The sequence below is a fragment of the Perissodus microlepis genome, chromosome 9, assembly GCF_051167445.1.
Source record: "Perissodus microlepis isolate ML-2025 ecotype Zambia chromosome 9, ASM5116744v1, whole genome shotgun sequence".
Classification (NCBI taxonomy): Eukaryota; Metazoa; Chordata; class Actinopteri; order Cichliformes; family Cichlidae; genus Perissodus; species Perissodus microlepis.
This window is the reverse complement of record NC_140469.1, coordinates 29,802,972-29,821,417: the sequence shown is the minus strand read 5'-3', so window position 1 is coordinate 29,821,417 and position 18,446 is coordinate 29,802,972. Positions and strand designations below refer to the sequence as shown.

Sequence of the window (18,446 nt, the reverse complement as noted above, 5' to 3'; positions counted from 1 at the left end):
TAAATGTTAAAATGGAAAATAAATGAAGATGAGTGAATGAAGTGTTATGTCAGCACCACTCGTCCCTCTGAAACTCTCTCTGCTCCTCAGAACAAGTACAAGGAGGAGGGAAAGAAGGAGATGAGCAGCAGTTTGTACTCTCAGCTTCCCGAAACCACCGAGATGCAGCTCGCCAAGACCGTCCACGAGTTCCAGAGCGAGGTACTCGTCTGTTGTACAGCAGCTCTGTGTCAACATGTTTCAGCTGAGCCCGTATCACAGCTGCTCACACTGACTGTGGTAGATTCATGCAGCTGTAGAGCTCGGAAGACGTCCGCCACACTGACTTTAAAGATCATTTGTAAAGAGCTACTAGTTTGTGTCTTGTTGCTTCCTGGTCTATTCTGATTGGTTCTGATGTCGTTCTGTTTCAGAAAAAGTACAAAGAAGACGGGAAGAGGAAGGCCTCCATCTCCATCTACTCCCAGCTCGCTGATACTCCAGAAATACAGCACGCTCTGGAGGTGTCACAGCTGCAGAGTGAGGTACACACACACACACACACACACACACACACACACACACACACACACTGTTACAATCAAATGCCTAAAACAGTGTAAATTAATGACTAAAACTAAATGACTAAACTGTATCCATGATCCTCTTTTACAAATATCTGTCAGTGCAAGATTAAATGCGCCTGCTCGAGACTCATTTCCACCTTCGGTCTTTCAGATTTGAGTGAATGCAAATGTAACAAAATATGCAACATACATTTTTAGAAACAGCAAAGAAAAAGCAAAATTACACCAAAGTTGACAGTGAGACATGAAGGGAAGATAGAGGCAAGGAAAGAAGGAAGAACGGAAAGGACAAGAGAGAGAAAAAAAGAGGAGGGGAGAGAAGAAGAAAGGAAGTGGAAGAAAATAATAAAGACAGGACTGAAACTAAAGAGGAAGAAAGAGATAGAAGGAAGGAAGGATGAAAGAGGAAGGGTGAGATGAAGAAAGGAAAAAAGAGAGAGAAAAGGAAAAGAAATGAAGACAGGAAGGAAGAGAAGAAGAAAGAAAGTGAGAAAGTAAAATAAAGAGAGAACTAAATTAAGAGAGGAAGAAAAAGATAGATGAGGAAGGAAGGATGAAAAAGAAAGAAGGAAGGAAGGAAGGGCATAAGAAAGGAAACGGCGAGGAGAAGAATGAAAGGAAAGGAGAATGGGAAAGACGAGGAAAGAAAGCAGAGCAACAAAAGAAGGAAACAGTAAGGAAAGGAGCAAGGAAGGAAGGAAGGAAGGATAGAAGGTAGGACGGAAGGAAGGAAGGACAGAAGGAAGGAAGGAAGGACTCGCAGCCATCCCGGGCGTTACTGAACGAGCAGCAGAGGCTCAGAGTTTGAACCAATGGCTCTTTTTCTGAAATCGTTCTGTTTTTTGCTGTTGTCGTCTTCTCTGTTTTATCCCTGAGCTCAGCCTCTTATCACTCGCTCTCTTCCCAGGTGAATTATCGCCCTAAGACGATGGTTAGAGGAGCTCCCGCCTCTCTCTACTCGCAGCTGCCCGACACCACAGAGATCCAGTTTGCCAGAGAGATGACTGAGATGCACAGCGAGGTACGACGCCGACACAGGCGCACCTCTACAACATACTGTGTGCAAACAGGCTGAAACTCTCCACAAGCACTCGTGCTGTCGGACTCGGCAGCAAAATGTCAGAAATATTCTCGAGACCTGAAAGTTCCCATTTGTTTTCACAGTGTTGAATGAGGAGCAGAAGAAGAAGTTTCCTTTGATAGATTCATATAAGACATTAAAAACAACAAGACTCTGTTCTGTGTTTTTACATTAGTGACTCACAGGATCCCCACAGGTCCACCATAAACATCTGATGCATTATTTTGTGTTGTCTCCCCTCAGAGTAAGTACAAAGAGGGCGGCAGGAGGAGCCTCTCCCAGAGTTTCTACTCTCAGCTCCCAGAAACCGCCGAGACCCAGTTTGCTAAAGCAGTTGCTGAGCTGCAGAGCGAGGTGAGCCAGCCTCACAGCTACGTGTGCAGATATAATCGCAACTCGTGCGTAATTAGTTATAAAAAGGGAAAATTAGTTGTTTCACGTGCACACTGTGGGAAAATAAAGTGCCTCATTGTATGTTTATGGGTGCAGTTTGTCCCCTGAGGTGGTGCCGCTGTGGTTTTACAGAAACCAGTATTAAAGCTGTGGGCAAAGTTTTATTCCTGTAACGCTGCTCAATGCACGCTTTAAATTAAGCAGAAATTAAGCAGAAATATGAAAAGTCTCATTCTGTGTCTGTCTATATGGGTGGAATGAACACCAGTGGGAAGGTCCACACTGTCGCACGCTTTCCTCTTTCAGTTTTTTCTTGGTGCAGATTATTTGAACATTTCACATAAATCAGTTGGTGCAGAGATTAACAATTTATTAGCCCACCTGTCATTAAAATAAGGAAACACAAATAATGTAATAAACTGAATTCTCAATTTTGGACCCAGATCTGAGTCTTCACACTGGACCTCTGTGTGTCAGACACATGAATCAAGCATAACAATCAACCACTGAAACAAATTGTTCAGTAAATACAGAGTTACTGTCACTTCATCTTAAGACCTGAACTCTTCCACGGCAGCATTTTTAATTTCTCTTTGATATTTGGGCTGATTGGGGCCCGATGAATGTAAAAACAAAGAATTTACCTTATTTTTGTTTTTAAGAAAAATCAGAGCCACATATGAGGATATTCGTTTAAAATTTTGATAGAACGGTAGCAGTATAATGTCCTCGTAAGTGGATATCAGGCCCTTGTAGAGCAAAATTGAGTATTTTGGTCTAAATAACCCAAAATGTGATGTGGACGCCAGGTCCAAGGAGGTTAAACTAACTTGCTTTACTTCCTGGATAACAACAATAATTCTGTTTTGGCATAAAAATATGATTTTAATTAAAGTGTTTGTGAATGCTGATGGATTAACAATTACAGAAACATTAAAATGATTTTGGTAATTACCAACAGTGTTAAATTAGGTCAGCTGTGAGGAGGGGGGATCATTTATTTGTTAAGCGCTGGACCTCTGCACCTAATTTTGCACCTTTCTAAAAATAAACAGTCCTGTATTGCTCTTGGATTTCTCTTTTTAATTACTCAGAAACACGTATTTGTCTTTTTAGACCTTTGAAAGTTGCACATAGATACCTGGAGTTAGCTTCCCGACAGTTTTGTAGGTTGTACCTGTGAGCACAGACGTGGACTTTTACTGCACATTTATATTTCATGTTTGTTCGTGTTTGAAGGCTTTTATGAGCTGACGCTGGATTAACATTTGTCTTTGTTTTCAGAGACGCTACAAAGAGTCGGGGAAGAAGGGCGTGAACTCGTCTCTGTACTCTCTGCTCCCGGAAACGCTGGAGACGGCTCGCGCCAGGGAGGTGTCAGAGCTGTGCAGTGAGGTACAGGAACTGTACAAAGCCAGAGAAATGTTGGAATAAATTACATCTGTAGGTGGAGATTTTTTGGACTTATTTAATTAAATAATATTTTGTAGTTCGAGTTATTTCAGTAACATTTGGGATCATTTCAGGAAAAAGATTTTTGTAGAAGTATTTTCTGTGTGGATGAACTTTGCTGTGATCACAGGTGAGGTATAAAGAAGACGGTAAAAAGGAGATGAACATCAGCCTGTACTCTCTGCTGCCCGAGACCATCGACACCCAGCACGCCAAGCAGGTGTCAGACCTGCAGAGTGAGGTACCCAACAACCAGGTTTTTTTGAATAAGACTATTAGTAAAAAAGACATTTATATGATCATCATACGATTTTCAAGGATAATTGTGTTGTTCTTCAGCCATCTTTAAACTGTGTTAGCTTTAATGTTGAACTCATCCTCGTCTTGTCTCCTGCAGGTGAAATATAAAGAAGGTCTGAAGCAGAAGATTCAGAGCAGTTTGTACCATCGGCTCCCAGAGACCACAGAGACACAGCTGGCCAAACAGCTGTCTGAGCTGCAGAGTGAGGTACACGGCACACGATGACATGTTTACTGTTGTTAAAGTACGACTAAGAAAGATGTTTGAGGTAAGAGAGAAGATTTGAAGCAAAAATAAGGGCGATGAGTGTTTCAAAGTGAAAGAAAAATAATAAAAACGGAGCCTTTAATCAGTGAGGCTGTCAGATATTTGAGCTTGACTTCCAAATGAGCGTCCACGTCCACCAGAACGTGACACGGTGTTCGGTTCTGGCTCCTTACATTTGGACGACTCTGGTTTTCCTGCTACTTCAGTGCAGCACTTCCTGTTTTCTTGATATGAAAACCATCCTTTCATCTTGTGCTCTCAGTCTTTGGGTCTTTCCTTGAACTGTGGCAGGAAAAAAACCTTTTCCCATCCCTGACAGACTGAAAAAAATCATTTCAAATCTCATTTCTCAGTTAAATCAATATTTACTCAGTGACAGAGAATCAAAGCTGAAAAATGGAAAAGCAACTTAGACGTGATACTGACGTGTAAAAATGTGAATTAGAGCTGAAAAGAATCTGTTTTCCACTCGTTTTTTAGATGTCGCAGTAACAGCGAGTGAGCATCAGCCGCGCAGCAGCGTGAAGTCGAATTTTCATTAAAAATGAAGAGGCTTGTGCTAAATATACCGCTGCATTGTGAGAGTGAGCTGCTCTCAGTCAGAAAGCTACTTTAACTCCCCGAAGCTTCACTCCTCAATCGTTTGAAGCTTGCTTTCCAACAGCAGAGTGCGAGCTGTAGTTTCTATTAAGATGATCACCGACGGCCTGATGATTCAATTCATAGTTCATGTCATCTCTTGTTTGTTGAAGTCATTCAGTATCAGTATTAGTCTGAGTGACGTGTCGGCTCAAAGTCTCCGACTTGGCTGGACTTTGTGGGCCACGTGTGAGGCAGCCACCCTGGATCAAATGTGTTGGTCAAAGCCCAAAGGAGACTGTAAATACGGGACGTCTCGACCACACAGTTATTGCTTTCTGTGTTTAGTGCTGCTCAAGCAGCTCTGACCCACCGGAGCGTGATGACGGGATCTCTGGGGTGTCGTGTGGTGTCTGACATGGGACGCTGGCACTGGATCCTTTGGGTCCCGTGCTGTCTGATGCATCCAGCAGAGGCACCTGAAGGCTAGGCCAGTGCCGTGGACTCGTTTATATCTTTGGAGCTTTTCCCGCAAGTTTTGTGGTACGGCAGGACGCACGGTGCTGACGGGATCAGCTGCAGTTATCCATCAGTGCTGTTCTCGTCAACTGTGGGAGGTTGGTACGGTGCGAAGAAGAGAGGCATTGTCTAATAATATGTTGCATATGGGTTTGGTTATGTGACTGTCTCATTCTCGTTTCATTAAAAAAAGCTACATCTAATTTGATCCCACTTTTTCTTGTCCGTCGCCTTTTTCACAGAGACACTTTGATTGATTCACATCGATCCTGAGGAGTGTAACAGTGATGGCAGTCGTTTACTGAGAAGTGATATTTATTAGTTTTTGTTGACGTCTGCAGGTGAAATATAAAGAAGATGGAAGGAAGAAGGCGAGCGAATGCCTGTATTCTCTGCTGCCTGAAACTCTGGAGACACAACACGCTAAAGAGGCCGCAGAGCTGCTCAGTGAGGTGAGAGCAGCCTTTCAGTTTGTGTTGCTCTGACATGAGAAAATAAATCCAACTAGTGAAGATTATTTGTGTTTCCTGTTGTGGATTTAACCAGATTAAATATAAGGAGGGTGGGAAGAAGGAGATGTCCAGCTCGCTGTACTCCACTCTGCCCGCCACTTCAGAAACCAGCTTCGCCAGAGAGATGAGCGACATGCTGAGCGAGGTATTGCGATAAAATGTGATGTCTGCTCCAGTCTCCCATCAGTTATGATAAAGCATGTAGTTTTTGGGAGGTTGAGTTTTTCTTCTTCTTCTTTTCTTTTTTAACAAGCTCTGATTATGAACCTGAGTCTCATCACACTGAAAAATAACCTAAAAACAAAAACAGTGATGTGACAGTTCTTCTCTTTGAATAAAACCCTCAGTGTTAATGTGCCACACAGACAAATGGAGGCTGTCTGCACCATCTCTGCTCTGTGGCTTCTGAGGAGTAAAACAAAACAAACAGTTTGTCTGCAGAATCTCAGAAACTGCTTGATTTGTTCACGTGGACTTTTTATGCTTTCATGTGAATTTCTGTCACACGTACAGTGGTGGATGTTCATGCTTAGCCTGCTCACAGGTTCAAGTTAGGTGAGAGAGGTCAGTGTGTGTGCAAGTAATCAAAGGTCAAAGTTCAGAAAGCTCTAAACACCAAGTTTCAGGCTTTTTTTTTTTTTTTTTAATCTTTTGGCCCATGTGTTGTCAGCTGTGAGCACAGAAGCCCCACCCACCTGCTGTGCAAACCCTCTGTTTACAAAGGGCAGCCAATCAGAGGGAGGTTATTTTGAACTGTCAATCATAGAAATAAGAAGCATTCAGTTAATTGCAGTTCAATACAGATTTATTTATAAAAGTGCACATGTCAGCATAATTTAAATAATAAGGCCACATCTTTAAAGCATTTAGTGTAGAAGCCCATCACTCTATGCACTAAAGTGAGAGTGATGGAGGGAAAACTCTGCAGCTGAGGCTGCTGAGAAAACAGCAGAGAGAGGAAAGCCGATCGTTTAGAAACACAGAAAATGAAGACGTCACAGGAAGCTCGCCGGAGGTACCTGCAGAAAACACCCGACAACGAGAGTAAAAGTGAAGAACACAACGATATTTCACAGAAATAAAACTGAAGGAAATAAAGTCTGAGTAATAATTCAGAAGCTAAAACTCGTGTTTTTACCAAATCGGGCTCAGACTAAAAGTTTAATTAGTTTTTAATCAAACATGCTGTGTTTTTAACTTCAGTAATCACAGTTATTATCATCTGTAATTAATGACAATGAGCCTGACTGGGCAGGAAATTAAAGCAAATCTTATAAAAACCATCAGGTTGAAAAACGACTGAGAAAAACTGACTTATAGGATTTAATGCAGGAAAAGTTAAAGAAGCATCTAAAAAGACATATTCACAGTAACATCAGCTCTGATGAAAGCACAGGGGCCGACGTAGCTGATCACGTTACGGCGGGCACAGGTCAAAGGTTTATCAAAGACTTATCTCAGCAGCAGTCAGTGAATCGTAAAATAAACAGGACGGCATGTAAAGAGGCTAAACAGGAGCAGCATCAGGTCTCCTGTTCCTGCATAGAAACTCGTGTCAGCTCATCGTTACTGATGTTTGTGTCACAAATTGGTTTATCTGCACTGCTGCATTTAATTAGCATCACAGATACAGTCTGCACTGCCGAGGCTTGGCTCGCTGTCGCTATTGATCTGTGAAAGCACAAATATGCGTTCATTTAACACAAATGATGAAAAAGCAAACGACAACAAAGAGAAATAAATACAGAGAGAAGTGTGGCTAATCCGTATGCCTTACAGATACTCGAGTCCTTTATATCTAATAGATCTGAAGAGTTCATCACTGAATAGAAGGAAGTAACTCTTCCTGTTTTTGATGTGCTGTCTTTTAACAGGTTAAATACAAAGAGAGCGGGATGAAGAGCCTGTCTAAGAGTGCCTACAGTCAGCTACCAGAGACCGCCGAGATGCAGTTTGCCAAAAATGTTGCTGCGCTGCAGAGCGAGGTGAGGAACAGGTGTCGTTATGGGAAATGTTTTCAGCTGATTAGCAGCAGAAAACAACTTCTTCCTCTTGAAGTAGCAGAAATGAAACATTTACAACAGATTCTAAAGCAGCAAAATGAACATTTTTAACATTTCAGTTTTGTCACAGTTAAAAATAGAATTATTCTTCCTCCCAAAGCAGCGTCACAAACACAGAAGAAGAGAAAACAATGTTTGTGTTTATAGTAATTCCTCATCAGTCTGTATTAATCACACTAACAGACAACACAGTAAAGAAAAAGTTAAACTCTCAATATCAGTATTATTTTTGTCTGTCCACCTCGTGAATTTTTCAAAATAAAAGCCATCTTATATTTTTCCATTTGAAGTCTTTTAATGTGAAACAACAGCAGGAAGAACTGTTGCATTAGAAGTGACTTTAAACAGCATGAGCCTAGAAACCACTATAGGAAATATAGATATACAGAGTGCTTATTTGATATTGTGGGTTTTGACATTTTAATATTTTTGTGAATGTAACATTAAACTGAACTAACCCACTGATGCAGATTACAGAGATTCAAAAAGTCAGTTTAACTATAGAAGATGCAAACTGTGAAAGGCCCCTGAGGTCATGTTTAATGAATTGCTGTCAAAGTCTGTTCCTTGAACTGTTATAAAATCAAAAGTGTAATTTCATCAAATTATTTTCAGATGAAGTACAAAAAGGGAAAGAAAGACGTGTCGAGCTCTCTGTACTCCACCCTGCCGGAGACTCTGGAGACGCTGCACGCCAAAGAAGCCTCTGAAGTGCGGAGCGAGGTAAAACCCTTCACTGCTGTGATTGTAGACTATACATACACATCTATCAGTACATACAGATATTTGGATTTACAGTAAATAGCACTGAGGCAGAGCAGGCGTACACGATACTTGAAACAGCTGATTAATTCAAATACAGTTATGAGTTCAAATGAAATAAAAATGAATAAAATAGTCGTTCAATTTTGTCTTTGTTTGATCCTGAAGGTTGCAGGAGTGCAGTTAGCTGGTTTGAATAGTTCATATCATTGGGCAGACAGATGTGGAACCCTGTGGAACATCACGTTCGATGTTAGAAGTTTGCTCACCATCACTGACAGTTTGATACTCTGCATGTGATCCTGTTTGTGCTCAGCTGAACTACAAGGCCGACCAGAAGAAAACTCTTTCCTGCAGCCTCTTCCACCTCCTGCCAGAGACGTTAGAGACGGCTCACGCTAAAGAAGTCTCCGAGCTGCTCAGTGAGGTAACGCAAATAGAAGAGAAAAAAAAACAAGAATTACTTTAAAGGGCAGAAGCTGCCGATTAAATCAAATATTTTTTCTAGGTGAAATATAAAGAAGACGGTAAGAAGGAGATGAACATCAACCTGTACTCTCTGCTGCCCGAGACCATCGACACACAGCACGCCAAAGAGGTGTCGAACCTGCAGAGTGAGGTACTTTAATCCCATTTTAATGGGTTTTTCTTTCCATCGTCAGTCGAGATAAACAACCTGTGTAAGCAGTACTCTGAATTTAAAAAAGAGTGAGAAAGAGAAAAGTAGGAATAAGAAAGTAAAGGTGCAATTTTATTTATCAGGATAAATATTACAAAGTGTTTCACACCAAATAAAAAAATGAGGGAAATGAATGTTTTAACATACACATTCTGGGAAGACTGCAGATCTTTGTGTGATCTGAAGTTCAGTGAGTTGAAGTAAACCACGAAACAGACGTCTGGCCTCAGTTTGTTAAATAATACAAAAAAATCTAATCCACTGAAATCTGGACAAAAAAATGAAAATATGTGTTTCTTCTTCATCTCCTGCAGGTGAAATATAAAGAAGGTCTGAAGCAGAAGATTCAGAGCAGTTTGTACCATCGGCTCCCAGAGACCACAGAGACACAGCTGGCCAAACAGCTGTCTGAGCTGCAGAGTGAGGTCGGCACTCAAACAGGAAAGGGTTGAAATTTGTGCCTGTTTGTTATCAAGAATAAGTTATTATATTATTATTCAGTGTAACTTTAAATCCCCCTCCCTCAGGCCAGTGTTGACTCTTTTGCAACCTTCAGTCAGCTGAGACTGAAGAAGTCACTTAGATGAGTGAAAAGTTTCTCCCACTGAAAACGCTCCGTCCAGATGAACAGAATCAAACTTTGGGGAAACCCAACAAAATCCATAAATAACAATCTGTTCAAAATCTACTCCTAATGTGCAAATGTCTTAAAACACCGGTAAACAGCAGGCAGCATTAAAACTAATTCTGCTGTTTCCATGTACAACTGTTGTGCTTTGTGTGTGATGTGCACCAAGATAACTACTCAACCTGTCCAGGCAGAAGCGTAGCATATGAATGGCAAAGATTAGCTCCATGTGGGGTAAAGCAGTAACTACAGGCTGCAGAGAGTGATGCACAAGCCATCACTGATGCTAACGGTTCATTTGAAATTGCAGACCAAGTACAAGGAGGCTGGTAAAAAGGAGGCGAACGCCTGCCTGTACTCCCTCCTGCCTCACACCATGGACACGCAGCATGCGAAAGAAGCTGCAGAGCTGCTGAGTGAGGTAATGTGTTGTTTTCTTGTAGTATTACCTGACGACTAGTTATCCACAGAGGGATGATTAGGAGCAAATAAAAGATTCATATGTGACAATGGGCAAACATGAGACAGAGGGAAGAGAACAGATGGCAGGAAGGAATGAGCGTAACAGAAACAAAGAAGTACAAAGAAGAAACCCAATAAATGCGACCAGCACACGGCAATTAAAGCTAAACTGTCAGAGAGTAAAAGTATGTAGCATGATAAACATTTTTGGCTCCACAGGTAAAATACAAAGAGAGCGGGAAGAAGGAGATGTCCAGCTCGCTGTACGCCACTCTACCTGACACTTCAGAAACCAGCTTCGCCAGAGAGATGAGCGACGTGCTGAGCGAGGTAAATAAAACATCAAAGTATCCCACAGTCACCTGATGATGACCAGAGCAGAATCTAAAACCACTTCAGAAGAGAAATATGACGGAAAGTCATCAAAACAGGAAACAAGATAAAAACGTTTGTGTTGCAGCAGAGCACCAGCAATAGAGCAAACATTTTACTGCCCCGAGCTGACGACAACAGAGTTCGGCTGCACATTTTGGCTAAAAAGAAGCTGTGAGACTTCAAAACTGCTCAGTTAGTTTGTATAAAAAGGATTTCTCTGTTTTCCTGAAAATAAGAGAACAAACTAAATTAGAGTAGAAGATGTTCTTTGTGCTTCCCCACCAAACGCTTTTAAAAACATGAGAGTGACGCACACTGTTGCACAGGCTGACGTGTTTCCTGTTACACGTCAGAACGTTTAGTGTGACTCAGTCCAACACGCCACAAATACTCACTGTAGAGCACAAGATGTTGATTTCTCCACACTTGAAAATGCACTTTTTACTAAAAAATCAATGATGGATTTGGATAATGGATGGAAACGTGACACATCAGTACTGTTGCTATAGTTACCTGGTCCTAATATCATGGTTAGCCTGTTCGCTGGTTTCCAGGTTACCATTACATGAAAGTCATCGTCCGAAACAACGTCCCGATCTTAAAGTCTTGTGTGAGATTAGGTCAAATATGCTGTCTCGTCATTTGTTTGTCTGACATGTTGGAGAGAGATCGAATAAACACCAGAGCTTCAACATGCAGGAGGGATCCAGGCTGTGCTTCAACTGAGAACTGAGAGCAAAAATAGGGAAATGCAGAGAGAGCTGCAGTAAGAATGCCCTTTGATTAGTTATAAATAATCACTACCCAGATTATTCACCGCTCTCTGATGCTTCTACCTTAGACGCTCATCAGAGGGCAGATTAGCATCAGAAACAGGATCAAAGCATCGCAGGCTGTTCGCAGCACGTACTGGAGAGGAGTTAATAACAATATCTGATCTGTAAGCAACGAAAGATGGGAAACAGATTTGTTTTTAAGGATTCAGATAAAAGTGACATTATTGCCTCTCACTTATTACAGTTTCAAAAAAGTCATTATTTCCACTAAGTTAGTTACACAGCTAATGAGTTTTTCACCGTTAACCATCCTCTAACATGTACATATCGCATTTAAATGTGAAAAAGTGTTGGTGTTTGGGCCATTTTCTCTGCTTTTTACTGTTGGCAGACTTGTTCGACTGTGCAAAAACAGCCTGTTTATTATTCCTTCAACCACCTTCTGAAAAATCTTGACCGTATATGTGGGTGTCAAAGGACTGTGGGACGTGTTTTTAATACCTTTTCTTGCAAACAACACACTGGTTGGTTTGTGAGCAGCTGTAGACTGTATACAGTATGTGGATTTTCACGTATGTGTTGCAAATCCATGTAAAACACATATTCTAAATGTGCTGCATACGTGCTCACAAAACTTTATCAGTGTCAGAATATTCTACGTGTCTTAGATCTATGACAGAATATCACAGTAGTGTTTACATGACTATGACCTGGAAGTGGAATATTTCTCCAACATAGCTCAAGGCTGGTTGTGCAGCATTCAGGCCTTTTAAAACCCTTCAGGGTATTTTACATTACTTATCCATCTTTTCCAGAACAAGTACAAGGAGGCTATGAAGAGAAACCTCTCTCAAAGTTTTTACTCACAGCTCCCAGAAACCATTGAGACTCAGTTCGCAAAAACAGTTTCTGGGCTGCAGAGCGAGGTAAATGTCTCTACAAACATTATCTGCATTATCTTCCCAGGGGTCCTTGCAAATTATGTCCAAATGTTTAAATGTGTGGTTTACGAGATAATAACGTATTACATCTATGCAGATGGAACACAACTCTATGTTTCACTCACTCTTTTATTTGATTCACATTTTGTTCAGTGGTTAAAATGACAAAATAAATGTAGTTGCACAGGACAGAGATGGAGAGTGAGCTTTTTTGGAAATTGAGATATGTATATTTGGAGAAATCTGCCCTATATTTTGTTTATTCATTTTTCTTTTGTGTTAAGATGAAGTACAAAGAAGCAGGAAAGAAGGGCGTGTCAAGCGCCCTCTATTCAACTCTACCTGAGACTCTGGAGACGCAGCACGCTAAAGAGGCTTCTGAGCTGCAGAGTCAGGTACCTCAATTCACTCATCAGCCAAATGTCTCAGAGGTATCAATACATTTAGCCATAGGGTCCAAACCAGTATATATAAACAGAGGAATTGCTTTTCCCACATGGTGCAAACTTTGAGGAACTTTTACTATTAAGTAGTAACTATTACTTAGTTGGTATTAAGTTCAGCCATGTATTAAGTGTTACACTTAAGACCTTTATTGCAACTATCTTGAATGGATTCCTGTGCAGAAAAGGATATGGATGTTCTTATTAAAGTGATTAAAGACATTGTAAATAATGTTCTTCTACATCTGTTCCAGCTGAAGTACAAGCAGACTTTAAAGAAAGATGGGCCCAGCCTTTACCACCTGATGCCAGAAACCAACGACACACAGTTTGTTCGTCAGCAGACAGAGATGCTCAGTGAGGTACGATTTCTACCTGCTCTTAGGTAGAAATGTTTTTCATCATCAAATGAACAAAGTACCTCGATCAGCTCTGGTATGCGAGTCTGTTTGTCTCCCCTTCAACAGAGAATTCAGTCTCCAGATTTATTATGTGATAAGTTCAGTAAGCTTTCAAATAAAACGTGACCTGTATAGACAAGAAGTCTGTATGATGTGATCCTGCTGTAATAATAAAAAATATCTGTGTGAATGAAGAACTCTTTGTTCTCATCCTGCTGGCTCTGTTTTGCTTCATTACAAGGTCAAGTACAAAGAAGATATGAAAGAGATGAGTTTCAACTTGTACTCTCTGCTCCCCGACACCCTCGACACCCAGCATGCTAAAGAGCTGACGGAGATGCAGAGCGAGGTGAGTGCTCTGAATATTCAAAGTGCAGTCAGGTCTCATAGAATAACCCGGAGATGATTCACTGAACCGCTGTTAATTGTTATCTTTATAGATTGTGGTGATATTTACAATTTCTTTTATATTTGCAATTTCTAGCTGAATTAAATACTGAGTTCAGTCAAGATGCATGAGCTCTCATGACGTCTGGCTCCTATAAAATAGGCCAAATAAACCATAGATCAACTTTAAGGTAAATGCACGTCAGACCACGAGTGTCGACTGGTTTTATATACTATAATTCAAAATGTTAGGGACCTATTTCAGCATTCCTTACATTTATAGATAATAATATAGGAAGGAACCAGAATTGTTTGTATTTCATTAAGGCACTAAGGAGGTATTTATGACCGTCATCTTGAGAATTAAAATAGTCAGTGTAATTTATAGGAATTTATTATAATCAGTCTAAAACTGGCAACCATCTCAGCCTGTATCCAAATAAAAAGCTACATTTGTAGCTTTAAGCAAATGCTAAGCAAATAATAAATATAGATATTTAGCTCTATTTATTATTTGCTTAACAAACCAGGTTGGTTATTAACAGTGACGTAACTAATTCTACAAACATATCCCGGATAAGCCCCCAACTGTCACAAGATTTTTTAGGTTCAAACGCCCACATGAATTCTCCCCATATCAGCCAGTTGCTCTCTAATTTAGGCTAACACTGCCTTCAAGAAAGTGGAAGAGCAAAACATAATTTGTATACATTTTCATAGTCTTTATGTTTCTGTGGTAGGTAGGAACCTCGGTGTAGAGTTAACTGCACATTACTGATTTTTTTAGTGCTAACTGCACTTAAATCTCCAGTGCAAATTGTGTCTTTCAGGCAAAATACAAAAAGGCTAGTAAGAAGGACACATCGACATCTCTGTACCACCGACTACCTGAAACTCTGGAGACACAGCACGCTAAAGAGGCTTCCCAGCTACAGAGTCAGGTATACAGGAATACGACTAAAAACTGTTAACAAAAGTCTAAAAACTTTTGTTAAAGTCTAAAAACTTTTGTTAAGATGAACTTTTAACCGTGAAGCTAGATCCAAACTACCAAACTGAGAAGAAGCATGTGGTGGTAAAGCTTACTTTAAAAATGGTACACAAAAAAATCAAGAAAGTTTATTTGTGAAAGTCTATATTTTGTCTCCTCTGTGTCATGTAGGTCTCATATAAAGAGGCTGTGAAGAAGTACTTGTCATGTCCAGTTTACCACCTGCTCCCTGATACTCTGGAGACCCAGTTTGCCCGAGAGGTCACCGACCTGCAAAGCCATGTAGGTGCAGAGAAACACTGCTGCTTTAGACCAACCTGCAGATTCAATTCTTAAAGCTGTCATAATACATAAAATTATGCCTTACACATGAAGGTCTGGTGCATCTCTTGTTAACTAACCACAATAGTACTTACTCTGATAACGACTGAAAGAAGCATTAATTCAAAACATAATCAGACATCATGTCATGAAGTATCAACAACCTGCATGTATTAAACATGAGGTACAAACCCTGTGACTGCTGTCCCCGCTGTGTGTGATCATGATGAAACTATTACTTAAGTGAAGACATATGCAGACAAATCCAGCTAAGCACTGCTGATGTGATGAGCTCAGTAGATGGTAAAATAAGTCATTAGTTAGTTTAGTTAACTATTTAATAAACTATACAAACTCCCCCATCCACACTTCAGTTGGTAGCTTTGCAGGATGAAATGACTAACAGTTATTCAGTGACGTTCACACTGTGATCTGAGTGGAGTGATGATTGGCTTCCCCAGCATAACTCTGACTAATCCCAGTGTGGTACTGGTATGACTTCAGCCTTACTTTATTTCTTTTAATCAAGGAAAGCCAACTCGGCCCACTGCAGACCTGTGGGAGTATTGGATTCACTGTGTGGCATTTAGAGGGGTGCTGTTTCACTCATCGTACTTTACAGCCAAGTCCTCAGTGTGTAATCAGGAGGACAGAACAGAAGCAGCACAGTTAAATGCTGACAGTGTTAAGCAAATTATTTTGAATAAAATGGCAATGAAGTCTGAAAGAAGGCTCTGATTGGTCAGAAGTTGATGTGTCTTCTAACAATTTCTTTAGATACATTTCTAAAGTTATTTTTCTTAATCCCATGTTACAGATCCTGTTTTCTGTTTTGATTGTAGAAAAAGTACAAGGAGGGGATGAAGAGCATGTCTCAGAGTATCTACTCTCAGCTGCCTGAAACCGCTGAGACAAAGTTTGCTAAAACGGTGTCTGAGCTGCAGAGCGAGGTGAGATGAAGGAAACTTGAGAAGATGATCAAAAAACACTTAAATGTGTTGATGAAAGATAGAAAGAAGCTGTAAGTGTTACATGAAGCTGCTCTTCAGTGAAAGCCTAAATTAATTTGGACAAACATGATGAAGCTAATTTAGTAACGTTGGGACTGAGAATGTGAATGTTTATGCTGCAGATTTAGATGTTCGACAGCTCAAACCAATAAAGCAGGAAAGAAACTGATCTTATTCTTTATGTGATCTTCAGACAAAGTATAAGAAGTCAGGGAGGCAGGAGACCGGCAGCAGTTTGTACTCTGTGATGCCCGAAACTCTGCAAACTCAACACGCCAAGCAGGCCTCACAGATACAGAGCCAGGTACTGTTTGCTGTTTTTACGAGATAAGAAACATATTGTCAGGAGGTAAGACACACCAGAGATTCCTTCAGTTTATTAAAGTCCAGCGGCTTGCCAAGCCTAACGGAGGACCGTCAAGTTTTTAATCAACACACTTTAAGTTAACTGTTGTATCATAAAAGCCTGGTGTTCATGTTTTCACATGTTTTCGCATAAAAAGGCTTAAACTGTAAACATTTTGATGGCTGAAAATAGTTCAAAAATGAAAGCTGTGCTGCTGTTGGAGACCATTTGCAGAATAGCAGCTGGGAATCCTTCTGCTCTTTCTTCAATGAAATGAGTAAAACAAGCAAAATGTAACCCACGGTGACTCTAACTCTGGACCTTTTGCTCTCCTTGTCCATTTTATATCCCACTAATCTAACCAATCAACAGGTTTATAATCCTACAAGACTCTTTGCAATTTTAAACCCTTAAAATAGCTTTAAAAACAATAAAAAAGAGAAAAGGGACAGAAGAATGAGGGAAATCTGTGTCTTATATGTTATGCTTGTGGTAGTTGTGTCCATGTACAATAAAAGTTCACTCAGACCGTGTCTTACAAAGTGAGAATTATTGAATGCAATTAAGAAATCAAACGTCTTTCATTTTTTGAAGTACCAAACATTTGACTGACAGTTTATTTGGTTTCTAAGTGGTTTTGAGCTGCCACACGTCTTCTTTACGTGCAGACTAGTTACTGGCAAGTTGTTCTTTTAAATACAAAAAAAATCTTTGTGTAATTTACTCGTATCTGCATGCAAATTGTCTCACTGTGTGCTGCATGGTGAACTTTATTTTCTAAACTGTCACATCCATCGCCTCCTCGTTATACCCTGCTACGCAGTCAGTGTTTGGAGGTTTCAGGAGTTAAAGGTCACCAGTTTTAGTCTCCCTCTCCTTCCATAAGTTGTCAAACCTCATGGAAAGACAGGCAAAGCTGGCAGATGGTGCAGTGAAGTCTCCAACTTTGGCATCGCTTTCATTTTGAAACAATTTTTCAGCTAAAACTAGAACAAAACAGTCAGGCCACAGTTATTCAGTGTAAAGAAATACTTTAATAGTTTAATGCAAACCACATCCTTCATCTCTGGATGTGAATGGTGGCAGCTCGGTGCTCTCCTGCTGCCAGATCCAGTCCTTTCTCTTCATAAACATGCTCTCTTCTGTGTGTCTAACAACTCTCCTGACTCAAACCCTGAATACCTTTTCACTACTCAGTTTACGGTTTCAATAAAAGTAAAAAGAAAAGAAAAGAACATAAAAGCAGTTCTGTTGACCCTGCAGGTGAAGTACAAAGAGGACGGGCAGAAGGAGCTGTCGTCCTCTTTGTTCTCCAGCCTTCCTCAAACCCTGCAGACTGAGCTGGCCAAAGACGTGACGGAGCTGCAGAGTCAGGTGACAAACACTCATCCAGCCACTGCTCTGCCTCAACACAGAGGCTTTTATTCAGCAGGAAACTTTTCAAGTCTGAGTCTGAAACTTTCCCAATCGGCCTTTTCTTTAATCTGATCTGTGTGAACACTCACTCTGAAGTTCCTCTGAATTAAACACTGTGGTGTTTGAAGCTGCTGCAAAAGCACAGAAAGTTTGGGAAACTATTTCAATGATATTTTACTTAACATGAAATCTTTCTCACTGGATAACAGATGAGTTCAAAGTCTAAGTGAACGTTAAGATGATACAGTCCATATTTTCCTGCAGTGCTTGTTGATGATGTGACTGAATAGAAGTGCACGTCCAGTTGTTCCTGGTGACCTTTAAGGTTTCCTGCTGTGCACGAGTTCATGCTGTGCCTGTCGAGCTGTCACAAAGTGTTTCTGCTGCAGCTTCTATTATCTGAGGAGGAGGAAGGTTTTCCAAAAATAAGACATTAGTCAGGCAACAATAAAGGCTGACTCAGCTAGACTTCCTCTAATCACTGCTCGAAGTTAAGAAAACTTTTGCTGTACTGAAAATAACTGAAGACAGAAATGTCTGAACTTAAAGTGGAGTTATGAAATTGAGGATGGGGGCAACGCTGAGCCTCGAGAAAGCAAAGTGTTTTATTGCACATTAACAGAGATGTGTTTGTTTGGTTTGTGGTGCAGGTGAAATACAAGGAGGCCTGTAAGAAGGAAACGTCCTCCTCACTCTTCCACCTCATGCCTGAAACACCAGAGATGCAGTTTGCCAAGCAGATGTCGGAGATCCAGAGCGTGGTGCGGCTCTGTTC

General features: G+C 40.7%; 1 protein-coding gene across 4 annotated transcripts in view; it reads left to right on the top strand.

Moving 5' to 3' along the window:
• LOC146380773 (uncharacterized) overlaps positions 1-18,446 on the top strand; it is a 67,007-nt gene that overhangs the window by 6,812 nt on the left and 41,749 nt on the right. For 3 of the 4 annotated variants that reach the window (XM_084939975.1, XM_084939973.1, XM_084939972.1), the window contains 26 exons: positions 91-201; positions 414-524; positions 1,474-1,587; positions 1,891-2,001; positions 3,325-3,435; positions 3,623-3,733; positions 3,890-4,000; positions 5,500-5,610; positions 5,705-5,815; positions 7,545-7,655; positions 8,349-8,456; positions 8,812-8,922; positions 9,004-9,114; positions 9,489-9,599; positions 10,113-10,223; positions 10,484-10,594; positions 12,231-12,341; positions 12,641-12,751; positions 13,054-13,161; positions 13,442-13,549; positions 14,418-14,528; positions 14,750-14,860; positions 15,742-15,849; positions 16,103-16,213; positions 17,519-17,629; positions 18,322-18,432. In XM_084939975.1, the coding sequence (XP_084796101.1) occupies positions 91-201; positions 414-524; positions 1,474-1,587; positions 1,891-2,001; positions 3,325-3,435; positions 3,623-3,733; positions 3,890-4,000; positions 5,500-5,610; positions 5,705-5,815; positions 7,545-7,655; positions 8,349-8,456; positions 8,812-8,922; positions 9,004-9,114; positions 9,489-9,599; positions 10,113-10,223; positions 10,484-10,594; positions 12,231-12,341; positions 12,641-12,751; positions 13,054-13,161; positions 13,442-13,549; positions 14,418-14,528; positions 14,750-14,860; positions 15,742-15,849; positions 16,103-16,213; positions 17,519-17,629; positions 18,322-18,432 (2,877 nt within the window). Of the gene's footprint in view, positions 1-90; positions 202-413; positions 525-1,473; positions 1,588-1,890; positions 2,002-3,324; positions 3,484-3,622; positions 3,734-3,889; positions 4,001-5,499; positions 5,611-5,704; positions 5,816-7,544; positions 7,656-8,348; positions 8,457-8,811; positions 8,923-9,003; positions 9,115-9,488; positions 9,600-10,112; positions 10,224-10,483; positions 10,595-12,230; positions 12,342-12,640; positions 12,752-13,053; positions 13,162-13,441; positions 13,550-14,417; positions 14,529-14,749; positions 14,861-15,741; positions 15,850-16,102; positions 16,214-17,518; positions 17,630-18,321; positions 18,433-18,446 lie in introns of those variants that run through there. The other variant, XM_084939974.1, reaches the window with a different exon arrangement.